At 47.1% G+C, this 22,017-nt stretch overlaps 1 protein-coding gene across 1 annotated transcript in view; it reads left to right on the top strand.

The window, feature by feature from the left end:
- Nucleotides 1–22,017, top strand: part of CLPB (ClpB family mitochondrial disaggregase) — a 1,103,838-nt gene that overhangs the window by 484,413 nt on the left and 597,408 nt on the right. The window contains exon 6 of the mRNA XM_069203766.1: nucleotides 12,889–12,986. Coding sequence (XP_069059867.1) covers nucleotides 12,889–12,986 — 98 coding nt within the window. The remainder of the gene's footprint in view (nucleotides 1–12,888; nucleotides 12,987–22,017) is intronic.

Below are 22,017 nucleotides of genomic sequence, written 5' to 3'. Positions count from 1 at the left end.
GGATGTAGTGGCATGGGGCGCATTGTTGGAACGGTTTGGTTCGTTGAAGTGGAAGACCCAAATTCTGTAGGGAGCACAGAGGATGAGGGGGGTGTAAGTACGCCTTGAACCAATAGGATATTTGACGGCCAACTGCAGTGAGGACATGTTTCTACTGTATACAATCGGAGTAATGACTGGTTTCAGGTGGATCTTTAGCTGGGTGGGGGGCCCGGCGGGAACCTTAGTCGCAGTGGTTGCCATCGTCTCTTGGCTTGGATTTATGTGAATGTGGCCATCTGGCACTGTAATAATAATGATAACCAGCACTGCACTATATGTTTATTGTTGATCATGTTCTTCAAAATCAATAAAAACAGAGTTATAAAAAATATATATATATATATATATATATATATATATATATATATATATATATATATATATATATATATTTCTGATTTCTGATATACCTGTGGATTTCTCACCTAATGAATACTCCCATGGCGCCAGCATTCAACGGAAATCTTCTTACTAGTCTCTGCACGTCGACGAGGACGTCACTCTAGCCCACGCGATGCCGTCTGACGTCATACAGGCAATAAGAGGTCCTCGACGACGTGCGGACGTCAGTTCCCTTTTTTCCGTGCATTCGAAACGGTTATCTTCGAGGGAGCAACTGTTACTTTTGTGGTTACAGTGTATTTTTGCTGCGTAGTCTTTCGCTGTGGTAATAATGTCGCAGAGAAAGTCTGGATTCAAGCCTTGTCGTGAGTGTGGAGGCAAGATGTCGGTGACGGATCCTCATTCCGATTGCCTTTGGTGTTTGAGCTCCGACCACGACGTCTCGACTTGTGATTCATGCCAGCACATGAATCCAAAGGCCCTCAAGGAACGTGAGGCAAAGCTGTTTATGGCGAAATCGAAGGAGAAGCATCACAAGAAGTCTTCTTCTCCAAGACATCGGCGTCATCGAGACTCCCGGCGCCGTAGAGAATCTCGGCGTCATTCGAAGGAGACTCGTTCCAGGTCTTCGGATCGGCGCCGAAGGACATGGGAGATCAGTCCCACGGTTACGCCGCATCCTTCGACGCCGTTGCCCTCTCCGGCGTCTCCAACTTCACCTGGACAGGCGTCGGTGATTGAGGTATTGGAGCCTCAGGTGTTTTCTTCGGCGTTGCAGACGTCGAGGCCGACGTCGGGGTCGCCTCCGAGACAGGCACCCCAGTATCCGGCTTTTCCCACCCCTGGAGCCGATAGTTCTGCATTCTTGAATGCGATGTATGCCATCTTCCAACAGATGGCTCCAGGGGGTGCTCCGGCTGGGCCTTTGGCCTTTTCATTGGGTGATCCTGCGCCTCTTCGGCCGGCACCCTTTATGCCCTTTCTCCCTTTTGGGAACGTTGCCTCGGCGCCAGTGTCGGCGCCGGTGGCCGCTCCGGTGGCTTCAGAGGGATTGGCCCCGGGGATTTCCATCCCGTCGACGTCGGGATTTCGGCCTGTGACTCCGGTGGGTCCATCTGCTTCGACTGCTCTTTCGTCGGCGCCGAAGTTACCTGTGGCGCCGGACGCGGCGTCGGTGGCTTCTGAAGATCGGCGCCGATCTTCGACTTCGGCGGAGGCATTGTCGACTCCGCGTATTGAACAACGGCTTCATTCGAGGAGACGTGCTCTCCGTGTATTAGAGGAGCAGGAGTACCAACAAGCCCTGGAGGAAGGAGAGCTAGAGGACTCGGGTGATGGGCTGCGTGGTCTGGAGTCGGCCAGTGGGCTGGACACTTCCCCTGAGTGGGATCTTTCGTCCCCGGGAGAATACACTGAGGAGGCTGCTTCCTTTCATGCAGTGGTACGGAAGGCAGCTAGTTTTTTGGACCTGCCTTTGCCGGTGGTGGAGGCTAAACAAACCCTTCTAACAGAGGTGCTACATCCGGCCTCAGCTGCGGCGGAGCCTCTTTTGCCATTTAATGACGCTCCGCTGGATCCGGTGTTAGAGGTGTGGAAGAGGCCGGCATCTTCCCCAGCAGTTCACAGAGCCGTGGCCAGGAGGTATCGGGCGGCTCCGACTGACCCTGGTTTTCTGTCTAGGCACCCTACGCCGGAGAGCTTGCTGGTGCAGGCCTCCTGTTCATCCAAGTCAGCGCCTGGTTCTTTCCCGACGGTGCCTGGGGACAGAGATTCAAAGAAACTAGAGGCGCAGTCCAAGAAGATTTTTTCGTCCTGCAGTCTGGCGTTGAAGGCCACCAACGCAACCTGTATCCTGGGGAGGTATATTCATGCTCTGATGGATGACATTTCCTCATCATTTACAGAGCTTCCCCAGGGTCTTTTGGATGTTGTTTCAAATGCCCAGGCTGCTGCGACCCAGATTATGCAGACGGGACTGGATACGACCGACTCGGTAGCCAGAGCAATGGGCACAACTGTGGTGGCAAGGAGACAGGCCTGGCTCCATAACTCGGGCTTTTCTGCGGATGTACAGTCCACATTGTTGGATCTCCCGTTTGATGGGGACAAACTGTTTGGAGCCAAGGCTGATTCGGCCTTGGAACGTTTTAAGGAGAGCAGGGCCACGGCTAAGTCGTTAGGGCTCCAAGCTCCTTCTTCCACGGCCTCTTCCAGATTTTTCAGGAGGTTTCGTGGATTTGGGCGTGGCTCTTCCTCCTCTTCCTTTCGGGGAAGATATCAGCAACCTGCCTCTTCCCATCCCTATAGATCTTTTAGGGGGAGAGGTAGGGTCCGCACCAGAGGAGCCTCTCAGCAGCACTCTGCCTCTTCCTCATCCTCTGGCGGGGTGCAGCAGGGGAAGCAGCCTTAGGCTTCCACCATTTCCCACTCACTCCTCTCCTGTAGGGGGAAGATTACAGCATTTTCTCACCAAATGGAAGACTGTTACAACGGACACTTGGGTTCTCAGTATTGTGGGAAAAGGCTACACCCTTCCCTTTCGGGAGTTCCCGCCCCTCATCCCGCCCCGCCCTTCTTATTGTTCAGAAGAACACCTCCTGTTGCTAGAACAGGAGGTACAAGCCCTCCTTTCAAAGGGCGCGGTGGAGTTGGTCCCAGAGCAGGAAAGGGGTTGAGGATGTTACTCAAGGTATTTCCTGATTCCCAAGAAGGATGGTCGTTTGAGACCAATCCTGGACCTGAGGATCTTGAATTGGTTCCTCAAGCAGGAAAAGTTCAAGATGCTGACCCTAGCACAGGTGCTTTTGGCGTTGAACAAGGAAGACTGGATGGTGTCTGTCGACTTGCAGGATGCTTACTTTCATATCCCGATACTCAAGTCACACAGGAAGTATCTCCGGTTTGTGGTGGGATCGCAGCACTATCAGTTTGCGGTCCTTCGTTTGGTCTTACTTCAGCACCTCGAATCTTCACGAAGGTGATGTCGGTGGTTGCGGCAGAACTCAGAAGGAAGGGGATAGCAGTATTCCCTTACTTGGACGACTGGTTGATCAAAGCCAAGTCCCCGGAGCTTGTGTCGCATCATCTGCAGTCAACAACCCAGTTGTTGTTCGACCTGGGTTTTTCGGTGAACGAGCCCAAATCTCACCTAGAGCCCTCTCAGCGCCTCCTGTTCATAGGGGCAGTACTGGATACAACATTGGGTCGGGCCTTTCCTCCGCCTCAGCGGATTCAAGATATTCAGGATTTGGTTCCAATGTTTCGAAATGGAGCAGTAGTTCCAGTCCTCAAGGTCCTTCGTCTGCTCGGTCTGTTTGCCTCCTGCATTCTGTTGGTCACGCATGCTCGCTGGCACATGAGGGCTCTTCAGTGGTGCCTCAGAAGGCAGTGGTCTCAACACAAAGGGGATCTAGAGGGTACTGTCAAGATCTCCAGAGATGCTGCTGTGGATTTGAAGTGGTGGATTGCAAGCAACAATCTTTCACAAGGAAAGCCGTTCCAGCAGTCGCCACCAGTGGCCACAGTCATAACGGATGCTTCCACTCTAGGGTGGGGAGCTCATCTGGGGGATCTGGAGATCAAAGGTCTTTGCTCTCCAGAGGAACAGATGTTTCACATCAATCTGTTAGAGTTACGGGCTGTACGTCTGGCTCTCAAGGCCTTCCTCCCTTCCCTTCGTGGTCAGTCGGTACAGGTCCTAACGGACAATACTACCACGATGTGGTACATAAACAAGCAGGGAGGAGTGGGGTCGTACCTTCTCTGCAGAGAAGCTCTTCGACTATGGTCCTGGGCAAAGGACCATCAGATTTGCTTGATAGCAATCCATCTGGCCGGGGTCTTGAACGTGCGTGCGGACAGTCTCAGTCGCCAATTCTCGGCAGACCACGAGTGGCGTCTCCATCCAGATCAAGTCCGTTTAATCTTCCAGAGGTGGGGGTTTCCTCGGGTAGATCTGTTTGCCACTCGAGAGAACGCGCATTGTCCGTTACTCTGCAGCCTCCAGTATCCGATGCAGGGAGCGTTGGGGGACGCGTTTCAAATAACCTGGTGCGGCCAGTTGCTTTACGCGTTTCCTCCCATACCCTTGATTCCTCGAGTATTGAGGAAGATTCGCCAGGACCGGGCTCTAGTCATCCTAATAGCTCCGGATTGGCCAAGGAGGGTATGGTACTCCGACCTGCTCCAACTCTCAATGTGCCCTCCGCTCCGTCTCCCTTTCAGGGCAGACCTCCTCTCGCAGTCGCAGGGGCAGGTTCTACACCCCAACCTCCAGAGTCTGCACCTACATGCCTGGAGATTGAACGGGGCAACCTGAGTTCCTTCTCTCTCCCGCCTGAGGTAGTGGATGTTATATTAGCGGCCAGGCGACACTCCACTAAATCTATCTACGCTAATAGATGGTCTAAATTTGTTGCGTGGTGTGGAGAGAGGCAGATTGATCCTTTGCATGCTCATCTATCGGACGTTTTGTCTTTAGCGCAGAAAGGTTGTGCAGTGGCTACCATTAAGGGTTATTTATCGGCCTTGTCAGCCTTCATATGTCTTCCAGACCAACCATCTTTATTTAAATCCCCTATTGTTATCAGATTCTTGAAAGGTCTTCTAAATAAATATCCTCCAAAGCCATTCGTTATGCCACAATGGGATTTGTCCTTGGTCCTGACTTTCCTTATGGGGTCCCCTTTTGAACCTATGCATTCTTGCCCCTTAAGGTATTTGGTTTTAAAAACAGTCTTCCTGATAGCTATAACATCAGCAAGGAGAGTGAGTGAGTTGCAGGCCTTATCAGTAAAGCCCCCTTATACAACTTTTTATGGGGATAAGGTGGTGTTGAGGACCAAGGCTGCTTTCCTCCCGAAGGTTGTTTCACCTTTCCATTTGGCTCAGGCAATTACTTTGTCCACGTTCTATCCTCCGCCTCATCCTTCCAAAGAGGAAGAAAGACTGTACCGTCTGGACCCAAAGAGGGCGTTGAGCTTCTTTATTGATAGAACAAAGGATTTCAGGCTGGAGGATCAGCTGTTTATTGGATACGTGGGCAAGAGGAGAGGAAAGGCAGTCCACAAGAGAACACTATCCAGGTGGGTTGTTCTTTGCATTAAAATCTGTTACTCTTTGGCAAAGAAGGATCCTCCTGAGGGCATTAGAGCTCATTCCACCAGAGCTAAGTCGGCCACTTCGGCCTTGGCCAGAGGTGTTCCTGTGGTCGACATCTGCAAGGCCGCAACTTGGTCGTCCCTTCACACTTTTGCAAAACATTACTGTTTGGATTCTGAGGTTAGAAGGGACGGCCATTTTGCACGGTCAGTGCTGCAGGATTTCTTGGTTTGACCATTTAGGCACCCACCGCCGGGCGTGGTACTGCTTTGGGACTCTATTCATTAGGTGAGGAATCCACAGGTAGTTGTATCCATCAGAAGAACGAGTTACTTACCTTCGGTAACGACTTTTCTGGTGGATACATTAGCTACCTGTGGATTCCTCACGGTCCCACCCGCCTCCCCGTTGCCTTTCTGGTCTTACCAAGTAATCCTTGAGTACGCTCCTCTTGGTCTTTGAGGGTGCAATAGATTTTGTATATATTATATTTCTCTCGTAGGGGATTTCCATGTATAGTCATAAGCACTGAATAGTTCCGCGCGCCTGCGGGGACCCCGGAGCACTGTTGTGTAGTATATTCTTAAGTGCAATCATCAGCTCCTTGACAAAAAAGGTCTGTGAAAAACACTTAAGAATAACAATGTGCAGCCTATGTGAACAGCTACACAGGCCAAATTGTTAGAAGAAAAAACAGTTGTAGTGTAAATTTCACGTTTAAACCTCTATTTATTCTATAAATACATAAATAAATACATTCTCATATTTTATTTACACCTCTCATGAGAATAAAACAATGTAGGGCAGTGTAGCCCATAGGCTGCCATTATACAGAATGAAAATAGAGCTGTGCCTTTAAGAAAGTAAAGTCTTCCTGTTTCCCATCATGCACAGCAAAAGGCAGTTGCCTCAGTTCTTTTTTCCGGCTCCTGCTGACAGGACCCTGAAGCATTGAGCTCTACCTCACAAAAGCTTTTGTGACAGAAATTCATTGAAATATCTTCTGAATTTCATTTTCACTCGACGTTTTTACCTTTGAGTGATCATTTTCTACTGATTTCTGTTAAATTCTGACAGAATTTTGAGGTTTTTCTAGTTAGAAATGCCTTCACTTTTTGATAAATGTCCTTCTTGTGGAAGAAAGAAGGCTAAAACAGATCCACATAGGGTCTGTATAATTTGTCTTCCATCCAGCCACAAACCGGAGTTGTGTGACATTTGTAAAACCTTCTCTAGAAGAACCCTTCGTGATAGAGAGAAGATCCGACTTCAGGCGAGAGAGGACAGGAGAAAAAGTGGCCATTCCACTACAGAGCGAGGAGAAGGTCAGACTTCTACCAGGGCTCAACCTGTTTCCTCCATGACTCCTTCCAGACCTGCTGAAAAACGACATAGATCTCCGACGACGTCGAGAGCGTCGACGTCGAAGCAGGGAACGGCGCCAACATGTTCGCCGTCGAGGAGTGCTTCGCCGGCGAGAAAAAGACATCGTTCGCCGTCGACAGCTATTTCGCCGTCGAGGCGGCGAAGACACCCGACGTCGAGAGGATCTGGGTCGCCGTCGACACGGCGAACACAGTCCACGCCAAGGAGATCCGAGTCGGGCTCGCCGTCGAGAGAGAGTGTTCGCCGTCGGAGGCGTTCACCGTCACTGCACCGACGTCGAGGTTCGTCGTCGAGAGGTTCTCAGCGGCGAGACGAGTCGACGTCTAGAGGCACTCGCCGTCACCGCAGTTCGACGTCGAGGAGTGCTTCGACGTCGAGAAGACCATCTAAGAGGCCTAGAAGGGTTTATACAACCTCGGAATCCTCGGCCTCGCTTATCCTACTTCCAGCATCGCCACAGCTCTCGCAAAGGCAGTCGCCGTTACCACAGACGCCGGTAACACCTACGGCTCCTCTTCCGGCGCCTCCTCCAGAACCTGTTCCGAGGACTCCGACGCGATCTGCAGGGCGTTCTGGTTATTCCTCGAGGCGTACATCTACCTCTAGGCACCGTCGTCCGGAATCACATCATGGACATTCTTCATCGTCCACACGAGACTACTCTCCAACCTTATCGGACTCACCGTCCCCAAGAGTGTCTCCCATAGATGATGTCAACACATTTCAGGAGGTCTTAGTGAGAGGGGCAACCAAGCTGAATATCCCGCTAGCAGCTCCGGCCCCATCGACATCAGTGATCTTTGAGACCTTGCATCAAAGGACATCTTCACGACCTTTACTTCCACTGGTTCCGGGTCTTATTGAGCCAGCAATGGACATTTTTCTCACGCCGGCTACAACAAAGTCTGCTCCTTCCAGACTCATTAAAAAGTACCGTCCACCAGAGCAAGATCCTCTATTCTTGAGGTCGGACCCAGTACCAGACTCGGTAGTTATAGTGGCAGCGAAGAAATCGCATTCGACGTCACCGTCTTCCTCTGCTCCCCCAGACAAAGAGAGCAGAAAGATCGATGCTGCAGGAAGAAAAGTATGCTCGACGGCATCCATCACCATGAAAGCAGCCAGTGCCACTGCTTTATTAGGGAGATATGATCGATCCCTCTGGGACTCTATACTGCAGTTCGCGGAGCATCTCCCTAGGGACAAAAGGGAAGATTTCCTAGAGGTCGTGAGCGAGGGAGCTATGGTTTCTAACCAGATTATAAGTGCTGCGGCGGATTCTTCAACACTATCCGCACATAACTATGCTCATGGTATAGCGCTCAGGAGACATGCATGGCTGCGGCTTACATCGCTTAAACCCGAAGCACAGCAGAGGATACAGAACCTGCCTTTCTCAGGCTCCACTTTGTTCGGCTCTCATGCCGATGATGAGATGGCCAGAATGAAGTCGGAGCTGGATACCCTGAAAGCGGTAGGCATGGAGCGACCTAAAGAACAGCGAAAAGGATTCCGCCCATATCAAAGAAGACTGTTCACCCACAGGTATCAGGCTCCACATTGGACGTCTTCACGCCCTCAGCAACAGCAGCAGCAGCAGCATCAGAGGGGCTTCTCCAGAAGGTCGACAAGGGGTCGTTCAACACCTCAGACCCAGACACCTCGACAAGCTCCCACGTCTAAGCCCTGAATCTTTGCTTCCCCCTCCTCCGTTATCCACTCCGGTAGGGGGAAGTATCTCAAATCATCTGGACGAGTGGCAACGCATCACAACAGACGCCTGGGTATTGAATATTGTGAGACATGGTTACGCTCTCAGATTCACCAGTTCTCCACCATCTGTTCCACCCAAAACAGCCAACCACCATCTCGAAGCTCTGCAGTTAGAGGTCAATATCCTATTGCAAAAAAGAGCCATGGAACCCGTTCCCATCAGCCAACAAGGGAAGGGGATTTATTCGAGATATTTCCTTGTACCGAAAAAAGACAAACAAGAGTTTCGTCCCATCTTAGATCTGAGGACAGCAAACAAATGGATTCGCTAAGAAAAATTCAGGATGTTAGCCTTACACCAAATTTACCCACATCTACGTCAGGGCGACTGGCTATGTGCGATAGATCTTTGCGACGCTTACTTTCATATCCCAGTAACCAAGAAACATCGAAAATTCCTAAGGTTCACCGTCGGAAAACGCCATTACCAATTTGCAGTTCTACCTTTCGGCCTAAAATCAGCGCCAAGAACTTTTTCCAAATGCATGGCGGTAGTAGCCGCCCACTTGAGGAAACAGCGAATATTCGTCTACCCCTATCTAGACGATTGGCTCATAAAGGCCTCCAGCTGTCTCGAGGCACAGCAGCATTTCGAATGGGCTCTACAACTGCTACAAAAACTTGGTCTTCAAGTCAATCTTCTGAAATCTACAGCAACTCCTGTTCAGAGGTTGCATTACTTAGGGGCCATTGTAGATACCAGGCTAGGAAAGGTGTTTCCTTCGGAGGAACGACGGTTATCGATTCTCCAAAAGTGCAAACAACTGCAGGAAAGACCTCAAGCCACTGCAAGAATAATAGCTTCTCTACTGGGCTCGATGGCGTCTTGTATCCATCTGGTTCCCAATGCTCGCCTCCATATGAGACCATTGCAGGAAAATCTAGAGGATCGGTGGTGTCAACTGAGGGACGATTGGGAGAACAAAGTCCTTCTTTCTCCTCACACCCTACAATCCCTCAAGTGGTGGTGTTTACCCAGCAATCTCTTGGTGGGGATTCCGTTCCAACAACGACCTCCATCTCAAACCATCGTAACAGATGCGTCACTGCTCGGATGGGGGGCGCACATGGAACATCTTCGAGTCCAAGGCGAGTGGTCACAGAGAGAGAGTCTCTATCACATCAACCTGCTGGAACTTCGCGCAGTCCACCTTGCGCTCACAGCCTTCCTTCCCTCTCTAAGAACGGAAACTCTCCTTCTTCAGACAGACAACGTGGCCACTATGTACTACGTGAACAAACAAGGAGGCACCAGGTCCAGAATTTTATCCAGAGAGGCTCAGACAATCTGGCATTGGCTTCTAGCCAGGAACCTGTCGCTAGTGGCAACTCACCTGCCCGGCATCCAGAATGTTCAAGCGGATGCCCTCAGTCGGGTAATGAACGAGAACCACGAATGGGTACTACACGACGACGTCGTTCATTCCATTTTCGCACTCTGGGGTACCCCCTCTACAGACCTATTCGCAACCCCAGAAAACAAAAAATGCCAAAACTTCGCCTCCAGATATTACCATCCAGGGACACTGGGGAATGCCCTGTGGATAAGCTGGTCAGGAGCATTTCTTTACGCCTTTCCACCGCTTCCCCTGATTCCGGCGGTCCTCCAGAAGCTGTCCAATGCTCAGACCAAAATGATCCTAATTGCTCCGGAGTGGCCACGCCAGTGGTGGTTCCCAGACCTTCTTCACCGGTCACTCAAACCACACATCAGGCTACCATATTGTCCGGACCTTCTCACGAAGTTCAGAGGGCAGATATCTCATCCCAACCCCTCATCGTTGAGTTTGACAGCATGGCTCCTGAGCTAGTGCAATATGGACACTTGAACCTACCTCAGGAATGTATGGAAATTCTGAAGGAAGCAAAACGCCCTTCCACACGATCAGCCTATGCAAGCAAGTGGAAGAGATTCTGCATTTGGTGTTTACACAACAACATTGACCCGGTTTCCTGTGGAGAACAATCTATCTTGCCATACTTGTTAAGTTTGGCAAAATCGGGCTTACAACTGTCGTCAATAAAAGTTCACTTGGCGGCGATAACGGCATACAGAAAGAGTCCTTCACAAACTTCCTTTTTTCGGATTCCGATTATTAAGGATTTCCTAGAAGGTTTAAAGAAGGTTTTTCCTCCCATTAGAAAGCCTTCTCCTCCATGGGAACTGAACGTTGTCTTATCACGTCTGATGCTGCCTCCATTCGAGCCGATACACAAGGCATCGCTGCAGCATCTCACATGGAAAGCTGCTTTTCTGGTGGCAATCACTTCAGCGCGTAGGGTCAGCGAAATCCAGGCCCTTTGCGCTCAGGAACCCTACACGGTTTTTCATTCTGCAAAAGTGGTAATGAGAACTCATCCAAAATTTCTACCTAAGGTAGTCTCCGACTTCCATGTGAACCAAACAATTTCATTACCGACTTTCTTTCAGAATCCAGCTACTCCTGCTGAGAGAACTCTGCACTCTCTGGATGTAAAGAGAGTATTGAAATTTTACTTGGACAGGACAAAAAGCTTACGAAAATCACAACAGCTTTTTATTAACTATGGCCCAATCAGAACAGGTTTGGGCACATCTAAACAATCTTTATCCAGGTGGATTGTTTCATGTATAATGTTATGTTATCAGTTAGCAAACAAATCCCTTGGTGGTAGGCCAAAAGCCCACTCTACCAGAGGGAAAGCAGCTACTGTAGCCTTGATGAGAAATGTCCCTTTGGCAGAAATATGCAAGGCTGCCACTTGGAGGTCGGTCCATACCTTTACTAAGCATTACTGCCTTGATACAGACGCTAGGGCAGATGCTCAGGTTGGACAGGCTTTGCTCAAGAATTTGTTTGCATGATTCATGTTTTTCTCAGTATTCTTATATCTACTCCACCGCGGTTATGGGGATGGGCTTGCTACTCTATTCAGTGCTTATGACTATACATGGAAATCCCCTACGAGAGAAGGAATGGTTTCTTACCTGTAACTCCAGTTCTCTCGTAGGGGTATTTCCATGATAGTCATAAGCAACCCTCCCTCCTCCCCGGTGGAGTTGACATAGAACATGAATATTATGGAGGTTGGTACTCCAACAAATGTTTTGTTTTTCTTCATGTCAGGTTAATAGCCTCCAAAAAAGAACTGAGGCAACTGCCTTTTGCTGTGCATGATGGGAAACAGGAAGACTTTACTTTCTTAAAGGCACAGCTCTATTTTCATTCTGTATAATGGCAGCCTATGGGCTACACTGCCCTACATTGTTTTATTCTCATGAGAGGTGTAAATAAAATATGAGAATGTATTTATTTATGTATTTATAGAATAAATAGAGGTTTAAACGTGAAATTTACACTACAACTGTTTTTTCTTCTAACAATTTGGCCTGTGTAGCTGTTCACATAGGCTGCACATTGTTATTCTTAAGTGTTTTTCACAGACCTTTTTTGTCAAGGAGCTGATGATTGCACTTAAGAATATACTACACAACAGTGCTCCGGGGTCCCCGCAGGCGCGCGGAACTATTCAGTGCTTATGACTATCATGGAAATACCCCTACGAGAGAACTGGAGTTACAGGTAAGAAACCATTCCTTATATATATGTATATATCTTTGTGTATATACTTGATGTGTATATATATATATTTTAAAAAGAGAGAGTTATATATATATATATAAAAGATTTACAGTTATTCATGCAATGTTGTGTATTTTTACAATGTAATGGGATGTTGCCTTGCTCTTTCATTGCATTGCCTGGTTGTTCTCATGCACGTAAAAAATGATTGGTACTGACGTCCGCACGTCGTCGAGGACCTCTTATTGCCTGTATGACGTCATACGGCGTTGCGTGGGCTAGAGTGACGTCCTCGTCGACGTGCAGAGACTAGTAAGAAGATTTCCGTCGAATGCTGGCGCCATGGGAGTATTCATTAGGTGAGGAATCCACAGGTAGCTAATGTATCCACCAGAAAAGTCGTTACCGAAGGTAAGTAACTCGTTCATTTGGATCCACAGTGAAATTGAATTAGTTAAATTGCTGCTGACCCTAAGCTTCCATCACCACACGTTGGTTGTGCCCAGTTTGGCCAGTGAATTTATTAAATGCCTCCCACCCCCGCCTTCGTGCCCTGGCTGGTTCTTGGCTGTGCCTTTCAGGCCTTGGGACCCCATGGGCAGAGGTCAAAGGGTGCTGGCTTAGGTCACCCACGGCTTCTGGGCTAAGCATTAATTGGCTCTCCCTGCCCGTGTCTCCCCAGGTGCCAACCCGCTGCAGCAGAATGACATGGGGCACACGCCAGTGGACTACACCCGAGAGGGAGAGGTCAAACAGCTCCTCCACACGTGGGAGACAAAGGTAAGTCTGTCCTCCTCCTGTGAACACTGCTTCCAGCACACCAGCCTGTCCTTGTCTTCGGTTGTGCACTTCAGCAGTAGAGCCTGTCCACTTTCATGGGCTGTCCATTTGCACACAGGAGTTTTTTTTTTACTCTTTCATTAGCTCTGTACTCCCACGACAGAGCCTCCCCCCTTCATCCACAGTGCACTCCCTCGCCTGAACCCCTCCTTTTCATTGGTTGTGCACTTCTTGGAGAGAGTCTGTCGTCTTTCACAAGTGGTGCACTTCCACAACAGCGGTGCAGTTCCGCAACCGGGCCTGTCCTTTTCATCAGTGATGCTCTTCCACGCAGGAGCCAGTCATTTTCATTTGTTTTGCACCTACATTCCAGAGTGTGCCCTCTTTCATTGGCTGTGCAGTTCCACAACTGAATACGTCCACTTTCATCTGCTATGCTCTTCCACAACAGTACCTACCCTCTTTCCTCAGCTCTGCACTTCCACTACAGAGTTTGTTCTCTCTCATTAGTTGGGCACTTCCAAAGCAGAGCCTGTTCTTTTTCATTGATTGGGCACATTGTGCACTTCCACAGCAAAGCCTGTCCTTTCATTGTTTGTGCAAATTGTGCACTTCCACAACAGAGCTTGTTCTCTTTCATTGTTTGTGCACTTCCACATCAGAGCCTGTCTTCTTTCATTGATTGTGCATATTGTGCGTATTGGCTCCCTTTCATTGATTTTACACTACCACACCAGAGCTTGTTATCTTTCATTGATTGTGCACTTCCTCAGTAGAGCCTGTCCTTCATTGTTCGTGCACTTCCACAACAGAGCCTGTTCTCATTCATTGATTGTGCACTTCCACAGTAGAGCCTGTCCTTTCATTGTTCGTGCACTTCCACAACAGAGCCTGTTCTCTTTCATTGACTGTGCACTACTACATCAGAGCCTGTCCTTTCATTGATGGTTCACTACCACATCAGAGCCTGCCCTTTCATTGGTTGTGCACTACCACAGCAGAGCCTGTCCTTTCATCGATGGTTCACTACCACATGAGAGCCTGTCCTTTCATTGATTGTGCACTTCCACAACAAAGCCTGTCTCTTCATTGATGGTTCACTACCACGAGAGCCTGTCCTTTCGTTGATTGTGCACTTCCACAGCAAAGCCTGTCCTTTCATTGATTGTACGCTTCCACAGCAGAGCCTGTCCTTTCATCGATTTGTTCACTACCACATGAGAGCCTGTCCTTTCATTGATTTTACACTACCACACCAGAGCCTGTCTTTTCATTGAGTATGCTTCTCCACTACAGGGCTTGTTCTCTTTCATTAGTTGTGCAATTACATAGCAGAGCCTGTTCTTCAATTGATTGTTCAATGCCACAACAGAGCCTGTCCTTTCCTTGATTATGCACTTCCACAGCAGAGCCTGTACTTTCATTGATTGTTCACTACCACACCAGAGCCTGTTCTCTTTCATTGACTGTTCACTACCACACCAGAGCCTGTTCTCTTTCATTGATTGTTCACTACCACATCAGAGCCCGTCCTTTCATTGATTGTGCACTTCCACACTTGTTGCACTGGAAACACAAGATGGGTTCATGAGCCACGCCTGCCTCACACTTAGAATACACGCGAGCGAAGGTTGCCGCACTCTCGCTTACAGCAATGTATTGTTATTTTCACTATCATCATCATGAAGGCCAATGTATTTACTGTAGTATCCATGATGGCCCAGAAGAGAAGTAGTGCGCCGTGCAAGAAACCAGAGCACACCAAACACAAGTAAAACAGCACACCCACTTGAAATACAAACACATAAAAATGCAATAGAATCAATATAAAACGAAATAGTTAAACTACACATAAAAGCAGATCACGCAAAACGTAAAATTGTGAATCACTTCCACGGCAACGCATGGAAGTACAAATAGGGTTTCAGTGCTCCTCTGAATTAATGAAACAGAGGTACGAATGTCGACAGGGAATGTATCCTAGTTTAACCGAAGGCTGCCAGGGGAGTATAAACAAGTATTGGTCCAAGATATTTATTGGGAGGCCACTATGGTGTGCGCCACCGAATGCCATTGCCTCCAGGCAGGATAGCACGACTGCGGGAGACGGCTGTAAGAGGCTCTCTGACTGAGGCACTAGCTCAAGTCACTGGCGTAGCGTGAACAGTAGGAGTCCAAGTAAAGACTGGCCAAGGATGAGTGCACTTTTCAATGACTGGATGCAGTGCTATGCTCACATGGCATCACTAGCCCGTTAAAACACAGGTGGCACTTTTCATAACATGGCTTCGACTGACTCGTATGATATTGTTTTTCTCAAGCGCTGTTTTCACATCATGCTGAGACCTTAGTGCTTTGGCAGATTTTAAGGGTTTCAAGAATGTTTGTTTATGGGTTTGAACGTTTCACTAGCATTGAATCTTTCACAAATTCAATTGATTGAATTATTCCCCATCATCAAGCTAGGAACACTCAAGAGTGAATTTTAAAGCAGTTAAAGCAGTTCATGCAGAATTCAGTAGCACTGTAAGCAGCCACAGACTATATGAAACCAGTCAAGCTCATTGTGTCCTGTACCCTGGCCAGTGAGGTCACGGGCCGCAGAGTTCTCTCCCTCCTGGATGCCTCAGAAGACCAGATTTCTTACTGCACTTCTAGTGTTAGGGCAACCAGTGGAGCTCTGCCTCCATTGTACTCAAAAGTCGTTTTGTCACTATGATTTTGACCTTTTGTCACTGTGTTTTCTTAACAGTACTATTAAAAAGTGGTGTTTCATTTTTTTAAATAATTTGTTATGTAGACATTTAACCCTTTCCTAGAAGATGGACATACCCAAGGCCTTTGTTAAAAAGTCTGCATTCAGTATTTACAAATCATGTGTGAAAAGGAAGATCTACTTTAAGGCCCACTCACTAAATGCTTTTACTTAATTTACCCAGGGCACAGTCCAAAAGACACTACATATATATGATTTTTTCAGCCAAGACGCTGAAGGACAGAGAAAGAACTTTGCCGCTGTCCACCCTCACTGTAAAATTGGAACCTTCTGTATCTGGGGTAAAAAGCAGATATTGAAGTTAACATCTGCGTCAGAGAAGTCACAGTCAGAAACCACCTTAGTGGCCAAGAGACCACCCGATTGCTGCTAAAAATCAAACTTCTGGTTAGACACTACCTAATAGGGTGAAAGAAGGGTGATTTAGCCAGGAAGCAGTCTCAGAAAACTAATAAAATAAAATTTCTTTATCCACAAATTCATCAGTTACGAGCAGATTTTTGCAAATTGCCAATGCCACAGTGGGTGAAAGGTGTGACTAAATCAAAGGTATATTCTCTGTGCCTGGGATCCAGTCTAGACTCTTAAGTATATCTTTTGATTTAGAGATTGTCTTCAGAAAACAAGTGAAAAAGCGGCCGCTTTTTTCAGTACTACAAACCCCCAAATCATAGAGGTTATCAACATCAATCATCCAACTTCTGTCTAAATTGGAAGTATTGTGTGTTTAGATCCCAGGCAACCTATCTACAATAGCAGACACAACAGAGGTGATTAGGTGATTCAGCTGCACCAATAGCTGAGGTTCACATCCTCCTTGCCCTTCAGAAGGCTGATCTGTTTGTTCCTACACTATACAAGTATTGGAATCTGCATTCTATGTACCAGATTAGAATGTAGACTTGTCCCATTAGTGCTCAAACAGATTCAGAAATTTAAAGGGTAATTTAGTAAAAGCTAAATAACTTTGGGGAATGGTGGTTGCCCTACAACATACAGTGGCCCATTATAGTGAAAGAACTTAAGCTAAGAGGAGATATGCGATGACTTGGCTTCGAAAAGTAGTGCACACCTGCAAGATGCTGATGTTACTCAATCTCGAATGAAGATTGATGTGGATGTTATGGTGGCAATGAGGAAATAAAAAATGGGTAAAATGCTTAAATTTAACTGAACCCGGGCCACCTTCCATTCCTATAGTTTTTGCCCACCATGCCACATCAGATGGGAACCGACAGTATGCAAATCAGCTTTGGTCCTGCTACAATAGGAACAGCCCTGCGTGAACTGCCGGGTGAGATCCCTTCTGAACCGGAACACAAGCAACCCCAGACCGGTTTTGGCCTATTTGGCCTTTTCAATAGGGTGCACCTTTGTGGTAATACAGGCAACAGTGAAAGTGGAAAAGCTCCCTGAAGGTTTCCCTTCACCAAATATAATGTTACTTTTGTTTCTATACCACAGTTAGGCAAATTCCTAATGAAAAAGTTTAAATGAAATCTTATCATAGCAGCTTCTGCTCATGCTAGCATCAGTGCTACCATATCAATGCTACACTAAAGATACTAGTAGCAATGTTTACCTAAACAAATGTGTACAACAATGTAATATTTGTCAACAGAAGAAACCCTGTACTGCTGAGACCAGTGCCTTCTCTCCATCGGGTAAATGATAAACTTAGTTGTGTTGTGTACCTGGACCGTGTTAGCTTACTGCCAAGTGTCATTCAATATAAGTATATAATGGTTGTGGCAGATTCATGCTCTATATTTGTGTGTTTGTCCACAAATGACTGCCACTCCTTGAGCAGTCATAAAAGACTTGCAGTGTCTCGTTGCAATGGTAGCAGTTAATACCTTCCATCGAGACAGTGGCCTGGCTGCAAAAGTGTTTGCTTGACGCAGTGTCTTTTGTGGTGTACATCTGCTAATCCAGAATCCAGCAGAATGGTTGAGGGAGCCAGTGGCAGGCTTAAACATGCCTTGACTGCTAGAGTATTGAATACAGGTTTGTCGTGGTACCACAACATGTATCAGGCTCAGCAAGCCCTAAATAATTTGCCTAAGAGTATATTGTTAGCTATACACCATGCAAAATGCTTTTTTGAGTACCTATGTATGGTGCACAACTTAAGGATCCATGGAAAGCCGGGGTCATGGTTTAATTAAACCAGGTACTTCTTACACGTCCATCTGTTGCAAAGCTTTCATGACTTGAGGAAGAAACTTTCAAACAAAAGTTTCCCTGACGTTGCCACTCATTCTAAAGCTGCTGTGGAATGGTGGCTTCCAGAAGTGACAGAACTATTCCAGATTGGCTCCCAGAAAAAGTGCACCTTGGACCATCCTTCAGGCCACCTGTAATAGTTGTTGGGACAGAAAGCACTTACGCAGTAAAAAAAGAACAGGAAAGTGTTGTTCGATCACAGCAAGTAGTATTGATGTGCCAACTGTTTAGTTGCCCATCTCCTTTACCAAGGTACCTCCAGATTAGACCAGTGAACCCCTTCCCTATTCTGGTTTTACCTCAAGAAGACATCAGCCAAATTGAGCTCATTGTCCATTCCAAGGAAAAGCTGATTTCCTAGCTTTATTTTCACATTTATCCTGATGTCATCCAAGCAGTGTTTTCAACAATTAAACCTGCTGCACCATCAACTACAATTACAATTATATTTCTACCTCTAAAAGAATCAACAACAAATGCTGTACCCAGGCATGAAATTGCATTATCAGGAGATCAGACTTTTCCTTCAGTTTCACCTGGACACACAAGCTTCTGTAATTAGTCAACATTACAGATGGATTCTTACCTGATGTTGGTACCATGCTAGGTATTGTCACCCTCTGTGTTCATGCATTTAGATTTTTGCTACAACTTCTTTTGTGGATTATAATGCTGATTATTATTTTCTTAAGATGGTGCATGAGCACTATCTCTCTGAAATGTCTTTACCATCATGTGCGATGCAAGAGCCACAACCACATTTTTCTTCACACCACATTACAAGAAAAGATCATGCTGTGAGCATCACTGCATATCCATGGCCTGATGATGTTCTTCAGGAAGAGTTCTGTATCAAATTTTGAGTCCTACAAAAGTAATTCAAATAACACACACATTATGCATTTTAATGGATGACACTGTTGCACTAGTTCTTTATGCGAGTACATGGGACGTTAAAGCAGTTACACAAGCACAGAAAAGGTGATGTGAGGATGCTCCTAACAATTGTAACCACTGGCAATCGCTTTGGTTAATATTCCAACTCATCGTTCTTTTGCACACTGTCTCACCTCAGATTAGACCCAGCCATATACAAATCAGCCTTGCTTCTGCTCCAGTGGGAACAGTCCAGCTTGAACTGCTAAACCAGGAATTCTCTGTACCAGAACACAAGCAACCCAGCAGTACATGACTGAAGAGATGCAAACAGCGCAAAACTGGTATGGGTTGCTTGAGGTCTGGTTCAGGGAGGACATCACCTAGCATTTCAGGTATATGAAGTAACAGAGGCAGTGAGAGGTACTGACCACAACAAGTGCTTTCCTCTCTTGACACATAATTACAATCTGCTGGGAAGTCTCCCATTGTAGGTGCATCACACCAAATCAGATGAGATTCTGCACATTCTTTGTTGGCCTGGTTTGTTTTCTAGAGGACCAAATGTATTCCTGGCACAGGCGCAGAACTGTCAGACGCTTGTACTAATATTAGCACTGTGTCTCCTCCCAAATTAGTCCACAGGTTTCCTGTGTAATGTAGAATTAGGCCCTCATTGTTATGTACTCCAATAGTAGATTCATCTTCCTTCCTTAGACAAGGAGCAGTTGGGTCAGAAATTGCTGAACCTCTTCCAACGCTACTCAGATTCGGCTGTGGGTTTTGCTTCTGCTGTTCTCTTATACAGTTATCACATTCTTCCTATATGCTCCGAGCATGAAGTTGAAGGCTGGGTAGATGCCCATGTCCCCAGATTCCACACAGCTCTTACAGACTCCATTGTAGCTCCAGGTGCTACAGGACCAGCCACAGGTACCAGTCCTCCAGACTCAACTGGCACTGCCAGCTCCAGTACAGCCCCTGGCCTCAGTAATGGACTGACCTAGATGCTCTAGGTGAGCAACCATGGAGGGGTGAATCTCCCCTAGATCCTTTTAAAATCCCATCTTGTTCCAAGAATGCTTATCTAGGGCAAGTGAACTGCAGCGGAAACACTGATAACCACGATGTCCTTCCTTCAGTGAGGTGCAGGATGTTGAACTTTCGTGATCAAGGTTATGGTATAATTGCCCATTGACACCCTAGTACCCCAGTGTGAATAATCACTGCATCTGTGCCTCTGTGGCCTCAATATCTCCCCCACCAAAACCAGCCCTGGCTAAAAAAAACTCATGTATGTAAGCAGGTGCAGGAGATTTGGTGGATGTGTTTCTTTGAGCAAAGCATTTCAAAACCAATAGACAACAAGTACGACGATCCCAAGATGAGTCCAGTTTTTGTATCTAGGACTCTCTGCTTAATCTGGGGTGGTATATATGCATGTGCTAATTTGAGAGTGATGCTGGGTTCGCTAAAGCAGCATCCTTGTACATAGACATGTCACGGAGACCAGGTTTCTGGAAGCAAGTGAGAAGAGAATGCCCACTCAGGGGTCAAGGGCTGAAGAGGCTGCTAACCACATACTAATGATATCTAGGAACCTTATAAGAAATGCCACCAGGGCCATGTTGGTCTGCCCATGTTCCAACTGTGATGCCACAAGCCCTCGGAAATGAAGTCTGTGCTAAAACTCTTGCACCTGAAGCTGTAGGCTCAGAAAAAAGTAACCAATCCTCTTTCTTTCAATGGTAATAATTTGTCTGATCCCTCAACAGAGGAGGTCCCCCAGCAGTGCAAGACAAGCATGGCCAAACTGGTGAGAATCCTCCAGGCTGCACTGACAATACATCCCCTCTCCCAGCCTGTAAACATTTCCAGTCTTTCAAGGTTCATGACCCCTTACACTCCAGGAACGTGGGTGGAGTCTCCCCTTTCTCAGAGAATAGATGCATGAAGAGAAAGTGTTTCACAAGGAGCAATAAGCCTACTGTTAGTTCCAGTGTAAACAAAGAAGTCCCAATGACCTTACTGGGAAACTGCAGCCCTCTTTGAAATCATTTGAGGCGGCCAGATCAACTCCAGCTCCAATGGGTGCCCCCCATTACCAAAGCGTGACCCAAAAAACACAGCTTCATTTGTCCTCTGAGTTGTAAAGAAAAGCTGTGATCTACCATTGATGTGTCCTTCCCACCATGTTTCCTGTACCACAGACCGCATCCAAAGTTGGCCTGCAGGAGGTAGACATGTTCCACGTCCTGCAGTCGAGCCAAATGTTATGGTATGTTTTTTACACCATGACTGATTTGCATATGACTGGGTCCAAACTGGGGTGATGTGGCGAGCAAAATAACAATGGATTAAACCCAGATCTGTGACTGGGGGTGAGGGTTTGAAAAGTTTCACCTCTCTGTCCATCATTTTATTTTGTTTTGTGATGTTGTCTTGTTTTTACACCCTTTATTTCCTTCTAAGAGAACGGAGTAGGTACTGAACCCTTTGCTTAACACTATTATCTGAAGTAGTACCTAGACTTGCAGGATTTGGAGCAGGTGCCGTCAGCTGTCCAAATCAATGATTGGCTGTGCTCAAGGAACCCTCAGGAGGGTTCATTTCATGTACCCAGATGGAAGCATTACACCATGTAGCTCCACCTTTTTGATGGGAATCAACCAATACGTATAAGGCATACTGCCATATGCTCTCAGTTCCCCCAGTTAGAAAAGATAGTGCCTCAGATGGCGACCTCCCTGTGAATGCAGATGCTCAATTGCTAATCATACATAGATTAATATCTTCTCATAATAGCATCCATAGAGTAAGCAAGGTCCACTTTAGCTCTGATATGTGGACACTATATAAGCTTGGGTACTCAGTAAACTACCTCAAATCCTCTCTTGTTCTATTCAAGAGGATTCATTTCATTGGGTAACAGGGATCACCAGGCAGTGGATCACTTCATGTACAGTGGGAGCATCACACTCTTGTGGTTCTAGAGGCCTTTGGGGACTACAGGCATTTTGCTTAGGGATGAGGCCATGCCCTGTTTGGAGGGGGCACGAGTCAGACAGGGGCTACTAGCTACAAACCATGGTGGTTGAGGCCATGTGCCATTGCTGTCCTGAAGTCCATGTTACCATGACTACGCAAACCGGG

This window comes from Pleurodeles waltl, chromosome 8 (genome assembly GCF_031143425.1).
Source record: "Pleurodeles waltl isolate 20211129_DDA chromosome 8, aPleWal1.hap1.20221129, whole genome shotgun sequence".
Classification (NCBI taxonomy): Eukaryota; Metazoa; Chordata; class Amphibia; order Caudata; family Salamandridae; genus Pleurodeles; species Pleurodeles waltl.
Note: the sequence above shows the minus strand (reverse complement) of the source record. Positions and strands in the feature narration are given on the sequence as shown.